At 43.4% G+C, this 25,012-nt stretch overlaps 1 protein-coding gene across 2 annotated transcripts in view; it reads left to right on the forward strand.

Moving 5' to 3' along the window:
• LOC117545478 (low-density lipoprotein receptor-related protein 8-like) overlaps positions 1-25,012 on the forward strand; it is a 161,265-nt gene that overhangs the window by 60,584 nt on the left and 75,669 nt on the right. For both annotated transcript variants that reach the window (XM_034215264.1, XM_034215265.1), the window contains one exon: positions 12,043-12,168. In XM_034215264.1, the coding sequence (XP_034071155.1) occupies positions 12,043-12,168 (126 nt within the window). The remainder of the gene's footprint in view (positions 1-12,042; positions 12,169-25,012) is intronic.

Below are 25,012 nucleotides of genomic sequence, written 5' to 3' on the forward strand. Positions count from 1 at the left end.
GATGGCAGCGGTCACAGACATTTGTCTTCGTGTCCAACGCTGCGCCGTCCAGGCCACGGGCAAGGCAATGGGGATCATGGTGGTGCAGGAAAGAGCGAGATGGCTCAACCTCACCAACCTCCCAGACCGGGAAAAGGAGGATGTGCTGGATATGCCCATCGTTCCCGAGGGAATTTTCGGCTCCGCTCTTGCTTCCATGCAAAGGAGGTGTGAGTCGAAAAAGAAGGAGGACGAGGCACTCCACCTCTGCCTCCCTCGAAGGGTCCAGCCGCTGCCTTCGCAGCAGCAGTCCTTCGCCCAAGCTGCCTCGAACCCTGCTCGGTTTAAAACGCAGAGGTCGCAGCCCGCCCCGAGTCCCCAGCCCAGGCTGGAGACGAGGGCGAGCTGGCCTAGAAAATCTCCGGTTCCGGCTGCAGCTCAGGCGCAGCCAACCCAGAATTTCGGCCAGCAGTCGAGGAATAAGAAGCGAGCGGCGTGACAGTCCCTCCTTCTCCCCTCTGTGACAGAGCTGGAAGTCCACGGTTCCCCAGCTCTAAATGTGTTCCCGCCGCCTCGAGAGATGCCTCAACACCATCCTCAAGTCCGCACAAACACATGTCACAAATTTGTTGATTTTTCTGTCATAAAACATTTGCCGCTGACGCATCCAGGCTTCAAGCCGAGGGCGCAGCTCAAAAAAATGATAAGAAAAACAATAAAACCAATAAACAGCCCGTCAACTGTTCCCCTTCTGAGAGCAGCTACGGCATCTCTCAAAAGGCGGATTACAGGCGGGTCTGTGAAGGCACCACCGTCACGCGCATGCGCAGTGCCGGCTGGGGCTTTAAAGGCACCACCGCCACACGCATGCGCAGTGCCGGCTGGGGTTGTGAAGGCACCACCGTCATGCGCATGCTCAGTGTCGGTGGGGATTGTCGAAAAGGGGCACCACTGTGTTCAGACACTAGAGGGCCCCATAACACAACAAATAGAGACTCAGAGGGGAAGAGACGTGACATCTCCACTGGCTCTAAGGAGCATGCAGTGGAAGATGCTCACATCATCTGCTTGGGTTTTCAAGACAGTAACACGGGGCTACAGACTCCAATTCACTGTCACCCCCCCTCGCTTCTCGGGCATTTTGCATTCGCAGGCCCGAGGAGAGTCAGCCCATATTCTGGAGAGAGAGATTCTCTCTCTCCTATAAAAGAGGGCTATATCTATTGTACCCGCCGAGCAGAGTCAGGGCGGCTTCTATTCCAAGTACTTCCTCATTCCCAAACGGGGAGGGAACGGAATTCGGCCAATACTTGATTTGAGGGCTCTGAACAAATATCTAAAAAGATATAAGTTCAGAATGCTCACTCACACATCTCTGCTGCGGCTCGTGCGACAAGACGACTGGTTTACATCAGTCGACCTGAAAGATGCGTATTTTCACATCCCAGTATATTACCCACACAGGAAATATCTGAGATTCGCATTTCAGGGGATCTGTTATGAATACAGAGTACTCCCCTTCGGTCTGTCTCTCAGTCCAAGGGTGTTTGTACGATGTACGGAAGCCGCGATAGCCCCGTTAAGACAACAGGGTATTCGCCTGGCGACCTACCTGGACGACTGGCTGCTTCTCGCACAGTCGGAGCAGGAGGCTGTTACGCAGACAAATGTCCTCGTAAAGCACCTGCTCAACTTGGGTTTCATAATAAACACAGAGAAGAGCATGTTGTGCCCCGCGCAGACTATACTCTTCCTGGGTTTACGCCTGAACTCGGTGCCCTTTTCAGCTCGCTTGTCAGCGGATAGAGTGAAAGCTTTCAGAGCTTGTCTCGCTCTTTTCCAGCTGCGCAAACATGTTCTCTTCAGATCATGCCTGAGATTGCTGGGGCTCATGGCGTCAGCCATCCTGGTCGTACGACTGGGGCGCTTACACATGAGGGAGTTTCAGCGCTGGGTGGCCGCCCTAAAACTAAACCCCGCACGCCATGGCGCGTGGAGAGTGATGGTTACTGTGAAATGCGTAATGGCACTGCGCCACTGGCTGCACCCGACTTTTTTAGTACGAGGTGTGCCTATGGGTGCTGTCCTTTCACGGAAAGTGGTCACCACGGACGCATGTCTGACAGGTTGGGGAGGTATTTATGAAGGTCGCCCGGTGAGGGGTCTCTGGAGCAGAGACCTCCAGCGGGCGCACATAAATTACCTGGAGCTTTTAGCGGTGTTTCTCACCCTAAAACACTTTCTGCCTTTCCTCAGAGGACATCACGTCCTCGTGAGGACAGACAATACGACCACAATATCGTATATTAACCGCCAAGGGGGTTTGCGTTCTCTCCAGTTACACACACTGGCGCGCAAACTGATCCTATGGAGCGGTAGACGTCTCCTCTCTCTGAGAGCGACGCACGTACCGGGAGTGATGAACCTCGGGGCAGATCTACTGTCCAGAGGTATACCACTTTATGCAGACTGGATTCTACATCCAAGGATTGTGAGCCAGCTGTGGGTGCTTTATGGCAGAGCCGCGGTGGATCTGTTCGCATCGAAAGACAACGCTCAGTGTCAGCTGTTCTTTTCGATGCGCGATCTAAATGCACCGTTAGGCGTGGATGCACTCGCGCACAATTGGCCCCCGGGCCTTCTGTACGCGTTCCCACCCCTGGCTCTGATACCCCAACTCTGGCCAGAGTGAGAGAGCAACGCCACACACTTATCCTGATAGCTCCGCACTGGCCAGCTATGTACTGGCTAGCGGAGATATATCAGCTGCTGTGCGGGCAGCCATGGCAGCTCCCACTACGCAGGGACATACTGTCCCAAGCGGGGGGGGGCGATCTTTCACCCACACCCAGAGCGCTTGGCTCTATGGGCCTGGCCCGTGAGTGGTACAATCTGAATACAGTGTGACATGAAGCTGACCCTGGCAGCTGCCAAGCGAGCCAGTGGCACTCATGCACTATCTGTACAGTCTTCATGCACTCAGTTCTCCCCAGGGCAAACAGAGTGTGGTTGAAGCCCAACCCTGCCTTTATCTTAAGGCGGTTGGTTCAGGTGCCACATTTGACATTGAGGCATCCTCCCCGCCACTGTATTCCTCTGGGGAACAGCGGCCGGATTTGCCGTGTCCAGCCCGTGCTTTACGCACGTACAGGGACAGATCATGGGTGCTTCGTCATAATGACCAACCCCTTGTGTCCTGGGCTAACCCTTATAAGGGCAAGCCTGTTACTAAGCAACGGCTCTCCCACTGGTTTGTGGAAGCAATTGCTTTGGGGCTCATACGAGTCAGAGTTCCCAGGCACCCTCGGGTCCGCGAGCTCTTTCGACTCAGGGTCTGGCTGCATCCTGGACTCTGTCCAGGATGTCTCCCATCCAAGACATTGGTGCAGCGGCGAGCTGGTCCTCGCCGCTCACTTTTGTCCGCCTCTTAACAGGCTGGACGTTCTGCTCCCAGTGTGACTCAAGCAGTGCTGGGCACCTGGTTGAGTCAGAGCTCTACCTGTTAAGTTCTGGTTGGTTTGGTGATTTTCGAGATAAGCTCGTCTGACAATACGGGAGCTACAATTTCCCATAGTGAGACATCGAACGGAGTGTTATGAATGAGAACTATAGGTTACTTACGTAACCCCAGTTCTAAGAGTAACATGAAGTGAGATGTCTCACCAGACGGCCCTCCTTGCTATGGTGAAGCGAGAAGAGGTGCTTATTTTGAATGGCGCATGCGTCGTGGCGCAAGCTACTTATAGGGGGTGAATTCCCTGACGCTGACGTCAAGATCACCAGCCAATCAGGATTGGCGTAATGAGATTGATGCTTCTGTTTGCTCCGCGATGAGGCACATCCCATAGTGAGACATCTCACTTCATGTTACTCTGAGAACTGGGGTTACGTAAATAACCTATAGATTTCTTCAAATGTCGTTGCCATGGCAACTTGCTCGCCTTGAAACACGGTTTTCTCATAACTTCAGTGAATATACTCCAAACAGCCCAGAACTTCACAGGTTTGATAACGATGCAGCTATCAACGCATCTAAGCGTAGTATGGGGTGTCATCAAATTCCGTTGCCACGGCGACAGACCACTCGCCATAAAACACGATGTGGCTGTAAGTCCAATCGACACAGTCCAATCGTCCCCCAATCTTCACTTGTATATCACTGGTCCATGCCTCAACAGCTCTACGCCAAATCTGAGATCTCACAATATGCCGTTTCCATGGAAACGCATCCCTCGCCAATAAAACATAATGTTGCCTATACTAGATTTGAGGGCTCTGAACAAATATCTCAAAAGATACAAATTCAGAATGCTCACTCACAACATCTCTGTTGCGTCTTGTGCGCCAAAATGATTGGTTCACATCAGTCGACCTGAAAGACGCGTATTTCCACATCCCAGTATATTATCCACACAGGAAATAACTGAGGTTCGCCTTTCAGGGTGTTTGTTACGAGTACAAGGTAATTCCCTTCGGTCTGTCTCTCAGCCCACGAGTGTTTGTACGGTGTACGGAAGCCGCGATAGCCCCGTTAAGACAACAGGGTATTCGCCTGGCAACTTATCTGGACGATTGGCTTCTTCTCGCACAGTCGGAGCAAGAGACTATTACGCAGACGAATGTCCTCAGACTGGACCCCGTGCGTCATGGCGCGCGGAGAGTGATGGTCACTATGAAATGCGTAATGGCACTGCGCCACTGGCTGCACCAGACTTTTCTAGTACGGGGCGTGCCTATGGGTGCTGTCCTATCGCGGAAGGTGGTCACCACAGACGCATGTCTGACGGGCTGGGGGGGGGTATATACGAAGGTCGACCTGTGAGGGGTCTCTGGAGCAGAGACCTCCAACGGTCACACATCAATTATCTGGAGCTTTTAGCGGTGTTCCTCACCCTGAAACACTTTCTGCCTTTTCTCAGAGGACATCATGTCCTCGTGAGGACAGACAACACGACCACAATATCGTATATAAACCGCCAAGGGGGTTTGCGTTCTCTCCAGTTACACATGCTGGCACGCAAACTGATCTTATGGAGCTGCGGACGTCTCCTCTCTCTGAGAGCGACGCACGTACCAGGAGTGATGAACCTCGGGGCAGATCTGCTGTCCAGAGGTGCACCACTATATGCAGACTGGACTCTACATCCAATAATTGTGAGTCAGCTGTGGGTGCGTTGGATCTGTTTGCATCAAAAGAAAACGCTCAATGTCAGCTGTTCTTTTCAATGAGCGATTTAAACGCACCGTTAGGCGTGGACGCGCTCGCGCACGTTTGGCCTCCGGTCCTTCTGTACGCGTTCCCACCCCTGGCTCTGATACCCCCAACTCTGGCCAGAGTGAGAGAACAATGCCACACACTGATCCTAATAGCTCCACACTGGCCTGCAATGTACTGGCTGGTGGAGATATATCAGCTGCTGTGCGGACAGCCGTGGCAGCTCCCGCTACGCAGGGACATACTGTCTCAGGCGGGGGGGACGATTTTTCACCCACACCCAGAGCGCTTGGCACTATGGGCCTGGCCCGTGAGTGGTATAACCTGAATACAGTGGGACTCCCTCAGAAGGTGATAAACACTATTCAGAGTGCAAGAGCTTCCTCCACCAGGTCCCTCTATGACTGTAAGTGGTGGGTGTTTGAGGAGTGGTGCCTTCAAAAAGGACACATCTCTTTTCAATGTCCTGTCGGGGTGATTCTATCATTTCTACAGGACCTGATTGATAAACACAGAGCTTTCTCTACGATCAAAGTGTACCTGGCTGCTATTGCTGCATGCCATGTGGGCTTTGAGGGAAAGACGGCTAGCCAACATCCCTTGGTCTGCCGTTTTATGAAAGGGGCTCGCAGGCTCCTCCCTGTTTCTAGGTCACTGGTGCCCTTATGGGACTTGGCAGTGGTTTTTGATGGGCTCACTCGACCTCCATTTGAACCCCTGGAAGAAGCTGACATGAAACACCTGTCACTGAAGACAGTGTTGTTACTGGCTCTGGCATCTGCCAAGCGAGTCAGTGACATTCATGAGTGCATCCTTCATGCACTCAGTTTGCCCCGGGGCAAACGAGAGTGTTGCTGAAGCCCAACCCTGCCTTTGTACCTAAGGTGGTTGGCTCATGTACCCCCATTGACATTGAGGCATTTCCTCCGCCACTGTGTTCCTCTGAGGAACAGCGGCCGAATTTGCTGTGCCCAGTCTGTGCTTTACGCACCTATATGGACAGGTCAAAAGAGTTTCGATGCAATGACCAACTCTTTGTATCCTGGGCTAACCCTCATAAGGGCAAGCCCGTTACCAGGCAACGGCTCTCCCACTGGATTCGATGGAAGCGATGGAAGCGATTGCTCTGGCTTATACGAGTCAGGGTTTGCAGGCACCAACGGGCCTGCGTGCTCATTCTACTCGTGGACTGGCTACATCCTGGGCTTTGTTCAAGGGTGTTTCCATCCAAGACATTTGTGCAGCAGCGAGCTTGGTCCTCACCGCTCACTTTTGTCCGCTTTTACAGGCTAGATGTCTCTACTCCAAGTGTGGCCCGCGCAGTGCTGGGTCCCGTGTTGAGACAGGGTTCTACCTGTTAAGTTCTGGTTGTTTTGGTGATTTTCAAGATAAGCATGTCTAGCAATACGGGAGTTTCAATATCCCATAGTGAGACATCGAACGGAGTGTTATGAATGAGAACTATAGGTTACTTACGTAACCCCAGTTCTCAGAGTAACATGAAGTGAGATGTCCCACCAGACGGCCCTTCTTGCTAAGGCGAAGCGAGGAGAGGTGCTTATTTTGAATGACGCTGTGACGTAGCGCAAGCTACTTAAAGGGTGGGTGGATTCCCTGACGTAGACGTCAAGATCACCAGCCAATCAGGATTGGCGTAATGAGATTGATGCTTCTGTTTGCATACACGTTGAGGCGCATCCCATAGTGAGACATCTCACTTCATGTTACTCTGAGAACTGGGGTTACGTAAGTAACCTATAGTTCCCATAAGATGTCTTCCTGCATTGAAGGGAATCATTGAACAGAATAGCAACTCCACCCCCTTTCTTATGCATTCTTTCCTGACTCATAAAACTAAAGTTGGGAGGGATTGATTCGATAAGAACAGCTGTAGAAGTAGAGTACAAACCACTCCATGTCTTTATCCACTACACTATCTCCCTGTTTTCATTCAGCTCAAGAATGACCTGCTAAGGGAAGTTGCTACTGGTTCATATTTTTTAATGACACTCTTGCTTAGATTTCTGACGTTGGATGGCTGTGCAGATGGCCTCTCCGTGGTCGCTGCGCTGTTTCAGCTGAGATGGTTCCTTTCTTTCTATAGCTTCACACTTAACGTGCACAGATATCCTAATCCTCTAATGTTCCCTATAAGCATTGGGTTCAAATCCAAAATACACCAAATAATCTGTCATTGTCCTGTGGTTCAACTCTCTTTACTCCCGTCCAGTGATGAATTATATCAGTTAGTAATTGTAGCGTCCATCCCGTCTAGTATTGATAACAGGCTTTGTTTATGTTTTTTGATCAACACAGGCACTCATGTAAAAATGAACTAAGTGGTTGATGAGTAATGTAATCAGTGCATGCCAGAACACTGACACCAACTACCACTGTAGGCAGAGGCAAGTCAAGTAAACGCAAGTTTATTTGATATAGCACAATCAACAAGGCACATCAAATTGCTTTACAAGAAACATTTAAAGCATTTTGACATATCAAAACACATAACATTACATTTAACTACATTCAGTCATTAAAAGTGGCAAATAGAAAAGTATTCGCCCTTGATTTAAAAGAAGTGAAAGTTGCAGCAGACCTGCAGTTCTGGGTAGTTTGTTCCAGATATATAGAGCATAATGACTAAAAGCTGCTTCTCCATGTTTAGTTCTGACTCTGGGGACAGAAAGCAGACCTGTCCCAGCTGAACGGAGAGTTCTCAATGGTTCATAATGTAGCAGATCAGAAATGTATTTTGACAATAAACCAGTCAATGCTTTATAAACCAGCAGTAGAAAGATAGGAAACCAGTGTGAAGACCTCCGAACTGGAGGGATCAAGTGTCTCTGTGTTAGTGAGAACTCGAGCAGCAGCGTTCTGAATCAGCAGCCGCTGTCTGATAGATGTTCTATGCTAGACCTGCAGAGACAACTTTACAATTTGCATGAGTCTGATCCTGGACAGAAAGTGGAAGACATTTTTCTTTGGTCAATTTTCTTGGTCAAGGCTCTTTCCAATCCACTTCCCACAGTGGAATGAACTCCCAAGTGGAGTCAGGACAGAAGTCTTAAAACTTCACATTTTTCATTTACCTTTACATCCCACACCAGCAATTCAATGTATTTGAAATAAGGAAGAGACAATAAATAAACTAGCAATCACAGAATCTTAAAACTGTTTATTTTCGAGGGATGAACAATCACTTCAATTAATAAGATAATGCAATTGGAATGATATCCAAAGATCTAGGGCACATGTCAGCCAGTACTGTATTTCACAAAGCAAATGAAATACATTATTCTGACATGGAATCAAAGTTCTTAACCATTACATGAATAATTGCATTGCACTTCATGCTTTTTGTATAATTGATTGTATTCATGCTATCAGAGAACATATCATTATGCTTCAATTGATTTAAAAGAACATGCAAACCAACATCAAAGCCATTTAGACCCAGTATAAAAAGCATCAAAAACGAAAGCTTAAATGCACCATGCAATTTGAACTCTGTGATAGTCATGGAAGATATACAGTTGTTCATTTAATAATTAAAACGCACTGCATATTACATTTACATTACATACAAAGAAATTCAATTTGAGCCTAAGTGCAGTGTTCTAATGAAGGCATTTCCATTTGAACAGATGTGCTTTGTTTAGAAACATGCTTTGGCAGACCTTCTCCTTGTCGGGTCCAATTACCCACAATGCAGTGTACGCTGAACGTTGATAGTGACAGCATTAGAGATTCTTCTAACCTCATAAATGATATTCATTATGGAGCGTGTTCTCAATCATTTCGCTACTAATGATCCGCTCATTACATTGTTTGCCAGCGTGGAAATGTTGTTTCAGTAAGCTCAGAAAAAAAACATGACCATATGAAAGGTTTTGAAAGCTAGCCTTAATAAGCAACTGCAAAGGGTGGCAGTTGCAAGTGGGTACGTGGACAGATTTTAAAGTAGATGTAACAATTTGATGAAAACATATATCCACATAGGGTGAGCTGTATGAACATTACATGTGTGAATGCTAGTAAGCAAAGGGAAAGAAGCTAATGCTTAAAGGTCACATGTCATGGCCATTTCCACTGATCATAATTCCATTGTTGAGGTCTACTAGAATAGATTTATACTGTGCAATTTTCCAAACTCACATTGTTTCGCATACAGCATCTCTGTAAACTACGTGTATTCACTCTCTCCACTAAACGGCTCGTTGCAGCTCTTGCCCCCCCCTCCCTGTGAGCCCAGTGTGCTCCGATTGGTCGGGACCAGTCGGGACGTTGTGAATCGCGCTAAGCTCCGTGGAGGTGTGATTTCCTTGTTTAGCGATACACAGCGAAACACAGCCAAACTCATCCTGAGCACACCCAAAGTTACAGCCGAAGTAAAAACAATAAGTGTGGCTTGATATTGAGTAAGAAAAAGGTTGATAAACGCTGTGAGAATGGGTCTGCAGAGAGAATGGGTCTGCAGAGAGAATTTCGCCGCGATCCCAACAGGCTGTTATCAGCCAGGGAGGAGAAATCAGCAGAGCTGCCTGCACTGAGTGTGTGAGGAAGTCCGTGGATTGGTCAATTTGGACCAATCAGCGGGGGCTTAACGTAACGGCTCCGCGGACGTAACGTAACGGCTCCACGGATTGGTCCATTTCGTTCCGGGTACGACATGACATCAGATGTCCCCGGAAGAATCAAATGGATGATGACGTTTCACCAACGAAGCGTTTTGGGGAGGTATTTTCTGTATTAGAGTTTTACTCGCTACAGGGTGTACTTTGAGGGTTTTGACTCTGCACACCGTTTACATGCATAAAAACCTTCATAACACACAAGGGGACGGGTACTAACCGGAAAAGCATGACATGTGACCTTTAAGCTAAAATGCACGCAGTTCAAACTATTAGATATACTTATGATAATGTTTGCTCTAGTAATATTTAACAGTTAAATGCTGTAGGTTTGTTAAAAGTTATGAATAAATAGTCCAAATATTTGTCTAAAACTAGTGGAATATTGGTTTAATAATTAATAGTAATGGATAAATTGTCTAAAAGTAAAGTTTAAATGATAGATAAAAAAGTAATGAATAAACTATTTGAATATTTAGCCAAAGGTGATGAATAATCTGGATAGTACTGGATAAATGGTCCTGTACTACTGGATACAAAGGTACTGGATAAATGGTTAAATATTGTAGGTTTGTTAAATGTAATGGATAAATGGTCAAAAATAGTTTCCTAAAAGTAGTGGAAAATTGGTCGACTACTTCGTAGTAATGGACACATTGTCTTAAATTAATGGATAAATGGTGGGATAACTAAAAGTAATGCATGCATTGTAGAAACAGTTCGTTAAAGTAATGGTTAAATGGTTGAAATATTTGGCCAAAAGATAAATGGTAATATATCTTGAGTAATGGATACATGGTTAAATAATGTATGTTTGCGGAAAATAAATGAATAAATAGTAAGAACAGTTATGTAGTAGAGAATAATTAATAATAAATGTTCAAAATAATTGGCTAAAATTAATGGAAAAATAGCAAAAAAGGTAATAGATAGACCGACTTAAATATTGACAGTGTAACCGTTGTTACGTCCCAGTTGAAATTGGTAAATGTGGAAGTTGTTTAATGAATGAGCTCAATGAAATTGGCAACAAGCAACCATAATCAAAACAAAAGGCCACAAAGGCACCGGTTTGAATAACAAACAAAAGGAACTAAGGTAGACTCTTTAAATAAAACCTCACATCTAAAGTTGAAAAAGGAATAGGGCTGACAAAAGTAGGCTGTTATAAAACACAGCCTGAGTACAAGTTAACCATAGTTGACATTTTACTTTAGATAAACAGAGTAACAAGTATAAACACAAATATACCACAACTTGTTAACAGACCTCTGTTAACAGAATGATCACAGGATGTACGGGGAGAGTACCGAGAGACATCTGCCACAGATTCAGACCTCTCTCGACTAACTGAGGTGCACACATTCTTGTAGTTTTCCCCGGAAGGTGTGTGCGGGGATTGGAGAGTCGGGTCCGGCATGCTCCAATCCAGATCTTCGGTCACGCCTACCAGGGGAGGGACAGGAAGCCGGCACAGGAAGCCGGCACCCAATGGCGTCTGGGCAACGGCACAGTTCATATACATATATAACACCCAGCTGCAAACACTTACAGAAAGGTTAATGGGCAGATAGAAGGAGGCGGCCGTAACACTGTATACAACAAAAAAAACATAACAATATAGACTTTCATTAATAGTGGTAAATAGCATCCGGATTAAAATCCTTAGAAGAAGGTAAAACATGCTAATAAGAGGGTTACTTGAACTCTTCTGACAAGGCTGTGGGGGGTGTGTGTGTGTGTGTGTCAAACCATTGGGAACCACTGTAATTAAATATACTGTAAACAAATCCATCAGAAAGTAAAATGATTTGCCATGCACGCTGCCCCTTGATTCCATACTGGCAGGCTCAAGGCTGCACTGTAAGCAAAGATGTATAATTAACAACAAGCTTCCTATGAAACACACTGTAATCTGGATCAAACCCACCCTGTGCCAACTAGAGCAGATTGGCAGGAGAAGGGGGGGGGGGCTGTTCGTTTGCTTTACAGCCAACTGTGCATTTGCTGTATTTCATGATCTCCCGACATTCCTCTTTAGAGGCGGCCCAGACAGTGAAATCAATTGGCCAGTGTGGTGGAGTTTGGATGAGTTTTAACTGCATCGTGGGGGCGATAGAAATCAAGTCCAGTGTTTTTTCCCGGCTTTACTGTCTTTTAAGAGATCATAAAACCCCTGCCGTAATCTCTGTATCTCTTTCATCTCGCCCACAGGCAAACAGACATGCCCTCCAGAGAAATTTGACTGTGGGGGAACCAACAAGTGTGTCTCGTTGTCATGGAGATGTGATGGGGAGAAAGATTGCGAGAACGGAGCGGACGAGGAGGACTGCGCGTCTGGTGAGTTTGTTTAGCCTTCAGTTCTCCAATTAAGAAGGAATGGAACCTCAAAGAAAGTCATTAATTCTGCTGGTTTTACCTACCTTTCCCAACATCACCTGCATTCCATAAGGTCACATAGTCTTAATATTACAGTTTGAACTATCATTCTCATTTCAATCCATCAATCCATCTTTTAAGTGTTTTTCCCAGTGTAATTTAATTCAACAAAAGCAAAACATATACAAAAAACTATACAATTATACGTTTTATTAGACAATCTGTTCCATCTTATTTGGAATTCATCTTAAAAAACAATGGCATATAAAGAGTTTTTCTAAATGAAGCACCATTGACTTGATCTGGAATCGATTGCTTTTCCTTGGGTTCCGTTATAATCTGAGTAACTATATAATATGTGTAGCACCCATAAGGTTGAGGTTGTCTACCTGCACATACATGTTTATACCACAAGGGGGCAGATCACCTTATGGTTCATGATTGTTTTATTCTGGACATGAAGAGAATAAGTGTGTCTGTGTGTTGTGCTTTTGAGATTGTTTGAGATGCTGACATCTTGCACATGTGCCTTTTGGAAGTTACTAAATGAACGTTTTCTACACCTATAATGCCCTTGCGGTCTGAGTGGTGTAACAATTTGGAGGTCCTACCGAGATTATTAACTTCACGGCGAAAGGTTCCCGGGAAAGGACGGTAAAGACGGATACTGGAGAGCGACGGGTAACGTGGTTCGTAGCTAGGCTAGGCTAACAGTTCAAGTGTAGTGTAGCTAGTACGGCTCTGCCTCGTTTGTTGTTTTTCCCGTGAAAAAGTCCGGTCAGAAACAAGATGTCAGATCAGAGAAGATTTTGTAAATGAGATCGAAAAAAAACTGTTAGGACTGACTGTAAAGGAATTGCAGCAGTGTTGTGGAAAAGGATATGTAGACATTCAAAATAAAGGCAGACGTGCCCTGGTTAAGCACGTTATACAGTTAGTAATGAACTGTTGGAGATGATGGAATGTCCGTGCTTTTGGAACTAAACGATCTACTGGACATTATTCAAGAGAGCCAGCCGGAGACCGTCGTCGATGGAGCAGCGCCACATGCAGCCGACGAGAGAGAGGAGCAGGTGGATCAGCCCGTGCAACCCACGAGGGGAGCTCAACAGGGAGGTCGTCTCAGGAGCCGCACGCGGGCATGGTGGCCCCGGAAAACGAAATAAAGATAGGCACCCCATACCCCATGCGGTATATACAGAAAAAAAAGAAATAAAGACTATTTTTTTCAGGAAAGGGTGTGTTGAAACGCAAAACTGCAACATGTACTCAAATCGTGCTTCCAGAGCAGTACAGAGGATTGGTGTACAGGTACCTTCACTGTGAAATGGGTCATTTGGGGGTGAGTTTTACACCTCGCACGAGACAGGTTTTATTGGCCTGGGAAGCAGAAAGACATTGAGTTTTTTATCACTCAGGTGTGCAAATGCAACATCCAAAAAAAACATACAGTGCATGTCAGAGCCCCTATGTGTCATGTACCTGCAACAGCACCATTTGAAATGGTCTCCATAGATTATCTTCACCTTGAAAAAAGCAGGGGAGGGTATGAATATATTTTTGTGATAATTGATAACTTCACTAAATGTGCCCAGGCGTATCCAACCCGAAACAAATCAGGTAAAACTGCAGCTGAGAAAATCTTTAATGATTTTGCATTGAAATGTGGTTTTCCTGCTAAAATACATCATGATCAGGGTAGAGAATTTGAGAGCCAGCTTTTCAGACAACTGCAGAAGTACTCAGGAATCGAAAATTCAAAAACAACTCCCTACCACCCACAGGGGAACCCAGCAGAAAGATTTAACCGAACTTTGCTTTCAATGCTGCGGACTTTGGATGAAGAGAAAAAGGGAAACTGGAGTGACTACTAAAGTGGTACATGCTTACAACTGTACAACCAGTGAAGCAACTGGTTATTCCCCATTCTATCTGCTTTTTGGGAGAAAGCCCCGTCTGCCAATTGATTTAATCTTTGAGATAAGTGATGGGGAAGGATGTAATTCACATCATGAGTATGCTCAAAAATGGTAGTAACAAATGAAAGAGGCTTATGACATTGCATCCAAAAATATTCAAAAGACTACAGCAAGAGGAAAAAAAGGCAAAGTGCAGTGCTTTCACCAGGCGACAGGGTCCTTGTGAGGAATATGTCTGAGCGTGGTAGACCCGGAAAGTTACGCTCATACTGGGAAGATAAGATACACGCTGTAGTCTCTCGGAAAGGAGAAAGCAGCCCGGTCTATGAGGTAAAGCCAGAATGTGGAACAGGAAGAAGTAGGATCCTCCATCGTAACATGTTGATGTAAGGCTTTGCCACTTAAGGAACCAGCACAAAGCACGGTACAAAGACAATCCCATACAAAGCAAAGGAGATCACAGCAGGATGTTGAACCAGGTGAAACAGAGGAGTCAGCAAGCTCAGATGAGGATGAGTATTATTGGGCTAATAGGTTGAGACATCGACATCATCAGGCTGAAGAGCAGGATGCTTCACCTCCAGCCTTTCCTAACACAGCACATCCGCCTCAACTCGACGTTGACGCAGAAGAGTTCAGAATGGAGAATCCTGTGCAGATGTTTATGGACAATAACACTAGTGACACTCAAGAGCTAACACAAACTGTTCAGCCGGCAGACCGGCCAAATGTTCAAGAAAATGACCCTTTTGACACAGAACCAGCAGGTCACAGAGAGAGAAACAACCCAGAGAAACACTGACTTATGAGACGTTGGGTCATCCAGTTCATCGTTCGGTAGGGCCTCACATAAACCCACTTTATGTTAATGCTCTTGCACCATTATATGGACAATACAATGTGCCCTGGTCATTTCCACAGGTGTTTGGGACGTACATGGTTCACCCTATTCCTGTTGCTGTAGGATATTACTGAGAGGATTAATATGGACTGTCTAAAATGGGACTGACTTGATAAGACTCGGAGATAAGGAGAACTCAAGAACTCCTTTTTTCCCTTTTTAGTATTTTCTGTCGTTTCACTCTTTTTGATCACACCTACCTTCCAGAGGCTTTTGACATTAAAGCACAGCAGGGATCAATCCTATTTAATCAGAAGGATTTGAAGTGAGGTTTGGGTTCTAAGCTGCAGTCAACAAAGAGAGTTCTCTTTGATGTGGAATGATTCTTGGTGCAGATATCTGTTGGAACTTGGCGTCTCGTCATCACATTTTGAACCTCGAGTCTTTAGCCTTTCCTCTGCAGGGCGCTCAGAACCATCAAAAATGACATCCCCCCCCCCCCGCCCTGAAGGGACTATCTTTGCCCTACTTCTGAGGCGCCGTGAAGAATCAGCTTCTTCTTCTTGTCTCCCTCTCCCTTGCTTCTTCACGTCAAGAAAAAGGCTACAGAGCTGAAGGGGGGGAGGGGGTTAGACTTTGAAGATGATGTGCAAAATGGCACGTTGCCGCAAATGCATAGTGGGAGAGAAAAAAAAACATCTCCTTATTATCCTATATAAATGATTGTTCGTCTCTTCAGGCTCCCTGTCAGTTGTATGTGTGTGTGTGGGTGTTGATTATATGACTGGCTAGTGCAGGGCTCGACAGTAACGGTTGCCAGGTTGCCATTGGCAACCATTCAGATAGAATGTCAACCACTTCTTGGCCTTTGGTTGCCATCAGTGGCAACCAGTTTTTAACATAAAGAAACAAGGACAGCAAACAGCTAAATGTGCACCCCAAAATAGATAAATGTTAATTATTTGTTGTATTAAGAGTGATATTTAATTATTGTTGTGACCAGTCGGAACCTGATACTTAAGTTGCACGTGCATTGGTGTGATTACGGAGCCAGAAAGCGATGCGCGTTTACTCGTGTGCGCGGTGCGCCGTGTGTTTGTTTTACAAAAAAATGGCAAAGCAAATTAAGTTGTTTGACTGTGGGGTAAAAAGTTCGGCCAACCCGTCAACATCTCAAACGAATGTTCAAAGTGATTCAACTGATAAAGCGCAAGATGAACCCGAACGAAAAGCAAAGACGAAATGTGTAAAGTCTTGGGTGGCGAAACATTCTGCTCCGTTGTGCATTCACTTCTGGTAAAAGTTCCTTCAAAATAAGAGTCCCGATCTCATTACTACCAAAATAAAAGTGCAAAACGAAACTTTACCATAGGAAAATATTGGCATACAAATATAATCACTTCTATAAAAAGGTAACACATTTTAAATATAGTTCAGACATATACAAAGGTAATTTACAGCAATAATAATTAATATCTAATTCTTAACTGTGAACGGTTTTAATTTATTTAACATTAGAAATGTATTAGTCTGGCCAATCCAATACTGAAGGGCCAATGGATCTATGGTGGGGGTCAGCACAAAGGTCAAGAAAACCCAAATTTGAAAGGGAGACAACAGATGACCAAGAAACTAGTGACTTGCTCAATTCATTTGTGAGGGATCTGTGAAGAACATGACAGCAGCTGCACTACTGGTATTTAGTATACCAGCAATTGAGGGTGGACAAGTTTACTACCACTTTAGTTTCAAATAATTGTGTTAATTACTTATTGTAAAGCATTTGAACATTCTTTTGTTTTTTTTCATTATTAAGTTGATGTATTACTGTATAGTATCTTAATTATTTAAAATATAAGGTGACTGAAAATGGCAACCATATTTTCAGTTTTGGAAACCAAAAGCTGATGCCTGGTTGCCAGCCTGGCAACCACTTAAAAAAGTTAGCGTTGAGCCCTGTAGTGTTTAAGCTATTTATGTTGATTTGTTACAAACACACACACATTTGAGTATTTATTTAGAGTGGAAGCCAAATTAATTTCGCATGACATTTAAACAAAAAAAAGGTGCTCTTGAATGGATATTTACCCTCCCCTCCTTGAACGATACCTGATACAAGTGTTTTCAATTTGTCTTTCAATTAAGAATTTATTTTGCCGGATCAGCCTGCAAGTGGCCTGTCAATGACTCCCCGTCTCAAAGTGTCCCCACGCTCTCAGGCCAGAGCGAGTGGAAGTGATTCCGTTGACTTCAGATCTAATGCCTTCTTAGCTTAGATGGCTTTTCACTTCGTTGTCCATTGAGACCCAGTCTAGCCTGTGCTAATCCCTTTTTTATTCTAATGTCCGTATTGATGCAACGGTCTTAAGCCTCTCAATCGACACGAGGCCACCGCCCCCCCTGGCAGAGGCCAGAATCTGTCCTGAGGTAAACTCCGCTCAGCGTGACCAGGAATGAGAAGTTGAGTCCAACACTAAAAAAAGCACAGTGCTGGATAACATCACATTTAAGGCTATGTACCACAAAGGCAAGTTTAACTGAAGACTTATAGGTCCAATATAAGCCCACATGATTGCGTCTATCTCAACTTACCTGACTGCATATCCAGTGGCGACTGGTCATTAGGGGCAGGTGGGGCACAGCCCCACCTAGTGTCAGCAGAAAGTATTAAAAGTAATGATTACAAAAAAATGCAAAAAATAAATTAAAAAATATATAAAATATATTTTAAGATCATGTTTAATCATCTGATTCGTCTGTACATTGCTGTTTTAGTCTGTGTTCTTCTAATTAGTGTCTACAGTGTGTGCCTATTGAGCTGTTTAGAGCCATGTGGGACAAAACCCGATCCTGCCCCTCCCTCTCCCTGTTTAAGTCAATGGTGACTGTAAAAACTACACTGCGCATGCTCAGAGTATTGTCCTATTTAATGTGTGTGGCAAAAAAATAATGACCATAGGGGCATAGTGCTGCCATCCCCACCATACGTCATCTCACATCATTCAGAGCTGATTGGCTGTAAGTACGTGTGCCGCGAAAAGTGTGGTGTGTGAAGAGGAGGAGAGAGAGCTGCAGTGAGGCGTCCTACAACCCGGAAATAAACTGCGCATGGCTTCCCTCCACAAAAAAGCAATGATATTTCTCCATAGGATTTTAGAAAATAGCTCCAAATAAGATCTGTGGGAAACAAATCTGTTAGATAAATGCACGTTTTGTTCAGCCGGATAATATCCACATGTCTACCCTACTTTTATAATTTTTGAATCATAAATCTATTGATTAGATCAGATTTATGATAGACTTTTGAAACTACAAGAACATAAGGAGGACTTTTACAAAAAAGTAATAGAGATTTTTGTCCAGAAGGATAGGCAAATGGACTTCATCTTCATGTCAAGGTAAGACTGCAATTTTACCACCGCCATGAAAATGGGATCTTACTAAGAGAGAACAATTCAATATTTAAATGATAAAATTACATTTTTTGGGTATCCTTTTGTTGAACTGTCTGTTTAAAATTAATTGAAGCATCAGACAAAAAAAGCTTTTGAAAATAATATTATATTTTGATTTAGGTCAAAATATAATATTTGTAAACCTGAAGAGTCAGAGCCTCACCAGCCATGAACCTCAGAAGCTTATATATAGACATCTAAGTTTTGTGTGCCCCACCACTTTTGTACATATAAAAACGCCACTGTGCATATCAAAGGGAAGGTCCCAAGCATTCACTCACTATCCAACCTTGTTTCTGATTAGGAGGACAAGGAGTTCAAGAAGGTTGCCTTATTTCCCTTTTTTTCAAAGGGTCTGATGCAAAACTAAACCTGACCAATTCTGAATGAAGGAGTTCAGGAATGAGCCCTACACCTGGAAAGGAGCTAGCATTTTAGCACTTCTGGGCTCCCTCGTCTCAAATTAGCTTCCTTTAGCTTAGCGATGTGTGAGGTGAAGTCATGCGACAGTGATGTAGTTTGATTATAGCCTAATGTTAGCTTTTTACTCCTGGCAATTGAGTTTACACTTCAACTGTTATAGAGGTGGTAATAATATGTGGAAATGAACCTTCCTGAAAAAATGCGATGTATCATAAACACATGTTTGCCACAGATGTTCTGCAATATTTCAAAATCCAATGGGAAAGTCCCATGGATTCTTGTCTTGCTTACACAAATATGTCATCACTGCAACACTTGACTGGCTATGATGGGAAAAATCAACAAAAAAGAAAACGTATAATTTTTTTCTGCCATGTGAGTGCTAACTTAAGACATAATAGTTGACAGAATTACTATTTTGCATAGTCCATAATTGCCCTAAGTGTCAAAAACACTGCTTGCTGTATAACTCTGAGTACTGAGAGCAGGCTTCAGATCTTTCATATTTACTGTCGTGAAGTGAGGCGAAAGAGGAAATGGAGAATAAAGTTGTTTTATGAACAGTTTATATATCCAATTGCATTTTGCTTCTGCCCGACAGCAGAAGGCTCAGCTGCAAAAAACACATTCAGTGAGGCTGCAAATGTAGTCACAAATCATATTTTGGGGGCTGTATATACAAATATTTAAGCTTAAGTGAAAATTCTCAGCACCATTGAGCATGGCATGTGGGATGGAGTCCCCAAATGCTGAAACAAAAATGCTGGTTCAATGTGTGTCCCTTTCACAGCGTAGCAATAGCAAGATAATAAGGAGTGAATAAGACTTCCTTTTTCAATTAACAACCGAGGGAATAACAGAAAACCTGGGTCTATTTCATCAACTGTCTAGTCAAGGAGGATGGATGATATGCGTCACGGTCAGGCACAGGAGAGAAGGCTACTAATGTCACATTAGTTAAGACATCTAGCTTTTAAATAATAGAAGGATCGGAAATACATTTCTGGGTCTTATTACTTCAAAGCAGAGATTTTAAAAACCTTAAATACTTTACACAACATTACTTACATTTTCATTTAGCAGACGCCTTTATCTAAGTGACTTACAATCAATGTAATAAACCATGAAGATGAAAACTCAGAACAACACGAAAGATTCATATATATTTGCCAATGCTAGTGCATTAGTTTCTAAAAGGCTAAACTCATGAAGTGCTCATTGTCTTCTTTTTTTTAATGGCCAAGTTACAGGCGAAACATATAAACACTCTTGCTGTCGAACGGGGAGCTCGTTCTACCATTTTGCAGGCAGGATAGGAAATGGCTTGCTTTAGTTGGGGGGCACCTGGGTCCAACTTGCAGGGAGGGAGTAGCAAGCCGATTGACTGATGTAAGAAGAACCAAATCCACTCACGGCACAGGAGGTCTCGGGTCTCGATTATCTCACACATTTCCCACAGGAATGCCCACGTACAGAAGCTACTTTCCACAGGTATAAAAATAGAAACTAGCACACTGTCTAAGGTGCAAAGCATACTTTGAAATTAGTTCAGAATCCATCAATCAGTCCATATTTACCTCCATATTTTGAATGAACCTGTTACACCAGAAAAATGCAGCTAACCGTTTTCCTCTTCGGACTGATTTATCACGGACAAACTAAGAGTTAAAGACATGAACTCACAGGCACATAAATCATTTAGTTAACCATTTTGATGACCCGGCCTCCTGTAGCTTTTAGATGGACCCGTCTGGAAAAATCAAAACAGGTTATTAATATGACTGCCACATCAAATCATGCTCCACCTCGCTGCACCTGGTGGCTTAACTTTACCTCTCTGGTGTTCAAAAGAAGTTCACAAGGTTATAGTTGTTTTTTTAGAAGCACTAGCTGTCTCTGTGACTGGTCATGAATAATATAATGGCTGCTGTCAATTGCTGAGTGTCATTACTTTTTGGTTTTGTTTTACTTGTTTATTGAAGTACTACCAAAACTCTTGAAGTACGACATGTCCAACATACATTTAATTATCATTTAAAAAAATATTTTTCGGGCAAAGTTGGCTTTAATATTGAGATTGACAGCGTTGTAAGGGGGAGATAGAGAAGAAGACACACGTAAAAGGAGCTCAAACTGGATGTGAACCTGCGTCTGCCACAGAAGAGACCCCAGCTCTACCAATTGAGCTAAATGGCGGCCCATAGCTTAACATTTTAAACACATTGGAAATTGATTCCTTTACACTCTCCATGATCAACAGAAGAAACAAGTACATTGGTTTGGTTTAGCGTTTTGGACGTTTTGTACATCTTGTTGAGGCATCCTGCTAATTGAGTCTTCCACATGTTGAATTATGTATTAAGTAGAATCTAGCCCTCACCAGAGGAACTTCTCCTTGATCAACATTAACATTAAGCAGCAGATCGAGAGAGTCTCTGCAAGAAAATGTCCTCCACCCTCAGTGATGTGGAGATTAATGTGCACTTCCTCTCCGGGCGTCTACTGTCTGTTGGGATCTACCACAGCGCTCAGGAGCCGCTCTGGATTTGTGTGTTCGCATGTGCACCCAGTGTCAGGATGAGCTGGCTGCCCGGCGTGTGCAAATAATATTTCTCTGCGTTTGTGTTTCTGCATGTCTTTTATTCATATTTAACGGTGCTTGGATAGTTTGAGGCAAACAATTACTTCCTGCGCTCTTCACAGCTGTCTGCTGTAGTGAAACTAAACTGACAGGTACAATGCTGTGCATCCCCACGGATAAAGCTTCTACAAAGACTGTTTTACAAAACTAAAGTGCATCCACCGACAAAAAAGTATCCATTTAATTTATTCTGCTGATTTAAATATGTGTGTGTGTTAAGTGTAGTCTTAAAGAGGACATACTATGCTCATTTTCAGGTTCATATTTGTATTGTTTGGCTATCTACTGTGACATGTTTAGATGCTTTAATGTTCAAAAAGGTCTTTATTTTTCTCATACTTTTTACCCTCTGTCTGAAACCACAGCCCAGTCTCCTCTGATTGGTTAGCTGGCTGACTGTTGTGATTTCTCAACCTCTTAGAGATGTGTCAGCAATGTCCTGCCCCTTAGCCTATCGCGTACAATGTGTCCGATTGCTAGCCAATAGAAGCGCAAGTTTTACATAGTAATGTCCTTATGTTACGGAAGTAAACAAAGGAGTCCAATGGAGGTCTTTTGGGCAGGGGGGGGTAGTGTGTGGGAGAGAAACACGGATTGTAGCCTTTGCAGACCATTTACATGCATAAAAACGTATTTAACACAGTGCAGGAAAGGGAAACCCCCAAACAGCTCTTATAAGCCCATTATGTGTCTTCCCCATTGGCCTTCAGTAAGATTGTATCAACCATGACATGGAGGAGGTAAAAAAAAATCTGAAATGTGCCCCCCTCCTTGTCCTCTATTATTTATATAGATTAAGGAGGTATTTCTTTTCTATTACAGCTCCTCCTGTAAATGTTTGTGTAGCATCACAGAAAAGGTCAGCCACTGAGCTATTTCCCTGGTGAGGCAATGTGACCCGTCTGAACTGGCCGGAAGTGTGTTAGTGTGTGGGTGTGTGTGTGTTAGTGTGTGTGTTTCTACCTTTCTAAGCTTGTCTTTAGCGGTGGTGTGTTCCAATGACCTTGCTGCAGCGACTGTAGATTTAATGAACCTCAGCTCTCCATTCAGAGTGGACATGTCAAAACTGTCCCTTCAGATTAGAAAATGGTTCTACAGTGAGGTGTGAAAATGCTGTGCGGGAATACAGGAAATGAAGCATACAAATCCTCCTCAATAAAACCAAAGGGGTTTTATTGATACTTTTATCAGCATAAATCCTCCCCCACAAATGTTGAATATGTTTGAGTTTCAATATAAACATTCTTTCTCAACAATGGCCGACCCGACTTCTAGTGGTAACATTTGTTTTTTCAGTAGGTTTGGATTTGCATCATCACATTTAAAATGGGCAGGGTATTACAATTTGTTCCATCTCTTTTTCTCAAATTCCTGTGTGGCAGCACTGTTGGGAAATGCTTAGCAGTCTTTTCGATCCATTATCCCAGAAACAAATGCCCATCACTTCTGAAATACACTGTACCAGCAACCAACAGACGCGCATGGCAAGTTTTAATGCAAATCCCGAGATTCATTTGTAATTTGGAGGAAAGGGTTTTATTGATAAAACACATTTCTGCAGGCAGAAATCCGGTAAAATGAAGGTTCATCCAAATGTTTTTCTTCTCTCACGAATGTTCTGCAGGGGTGTGAAAGCATTCCCACCAAAAACCCACAAAATATACATTTACATTTCCGGAATATAAAATCTGTTCCTGGAATGAAACAGCTTTAAGGTTGTGAATATAAATATAAGAAAGATTAGAGAACGTTGAGCTGCACAGCAATGCAGATAAAAGATACTAGACTTATTTTCATCTTTCATCTCATCCATCTTCCTACACTAAAAGTATTATATAATTTACTTTATTCTGTATCCTGAATATTCACACACAGCACACTCATCAGCTGTAATGCTAGTGCGGGTAGAAGGACCAGTCATCTCTTGGTTGCTGCTGGCAACAATCTCCCATCATCAAAGCCGCCAGAAAAACTAACGTGTGTTACTCTGCCAAGTGCTGACTACTACTGTGGTAGTCATGGAAAAGGAATCCCACCCAAGATATTAAAGAAGGGGCAATAAATGTCTACAGTTTAAAGATGTATTTGTATTTTTTGTAAACATCTTTTTATATTTTCTGTAATTATTTATTGTTCATATGAGCTCTAGCAAACAAAGCTCTGTATGCCTTGACAACCATTCTGTCCACAGATTAATCAATTATTTTTTAATAAACATTTTTTTCGTAATAAACAATAAAAATAACCTGAGAAATGAAAATTAAGGACAGCCAGGAAGGTTTGTTATTCTATTAGAAAGTTAGCATGTGTTGCTAATTTTAGCAGACTAAACAGCAGTCATAAAGTGTGAAAGAAAGATTGAAAGATTTTTCTTGTTGACTTTAACAAGGAAAAGATTCAACGACCATGTTAGCTAGGCTAATCTAAATGCTAACCTCGGCATGCTAACATGCTCATACTGAACATTCTGACAGATTTTAAGCAGGTGTAAAGTTACAAATAAAAACAAAGTTGTGTAGTGGTACAGCAAATACAATTTCCCTGTGCATACACTAATCATACACTCTATATGCATACATATAAACATATCCATTTGGTGTTCGGTATACATATAGGATTTCCCCTGTTTTATTCAAGCAGATACACTAAATTACTGTATGTAAATAGATTGAAGTAAACAAATTCTACCCACTTAGTGAAATTATGTGTCTAATTTATTTATAATTATAAAGCCACTAAGACTTGTACGACATCACCCACAGGCAGTCTGTGGGCTCAAAGTTGCTCCAAAGTCTTCAAATATATGTACTTAAGGTCTACACTGTGGAACAAAGTCTCTCTCCTGGGTAGCCAGGCCACTCATGTACGTTACTAATGGTGTCCGCCGTGTATTAACTTACACGGCTGTTGAATCTGCTTAATTATTTATTGCCAAGTTAGTAGGGAGTGAAGGTCGAGGTATAACCCTTCAGAATCAGATGGAGCTTGTTTATTATTAATGAATACAAACCCTAACAGAATCTTTTTTTTGCTTCCCCCGTGCTTGTGTTGCAATCAATGAGAACATAGATAGGGACTTAAACATGTGGTATAATTACATAGGATAGTAATTAGGACACTATCTCGCATAAGATGTTTGTTCCCCCAGTTAAACTCAGCACGTGCAAATGCATGATTTTCTACTCGACTGTAAAATATAATTGTTTTCTTCTTTTCTGTTTGCTTTTAGTGTCTTAAAACAGCCAAATGAGGACAACCATTCAGCTTCTAACTATTTTTAATGGATATTTAAATGTTGACGCCTGTTTTATTTCTGTGTAGAACATTTCAAACTGGTTTCTGTAGCCATTGAAATGCCGATTCTCATTTAGAACCATGGGTGTAGTGTTCTTCAGTGATGTCCCGCTGCGCTCTGGCTAAAGATCTGTACAGTGTTTCCACTTTATATATTTAATGAGCTCTGCTGCTTGACTGTCACACAAACAAAAATATCCTCTGTAAACGAGTACCAGTGGCCGGCGCATGC

This window comes from Gymnodraco acuticeps, unplaced genomic scaffold (assembly GCF_902827175.1).
Source record: "Gymnodraco acuticeps unplaced genomic scaffold, fGymAcu1.1, whole genome shotgun sequence".
In the NCBI taxonomy this organism is placed as follows: Eukaryota; Metazoa; Chordata; class Actinopteri; order Perciformes; family Bathydraconidae; genus Gymnodraco; species Gymnodraco acuticeps.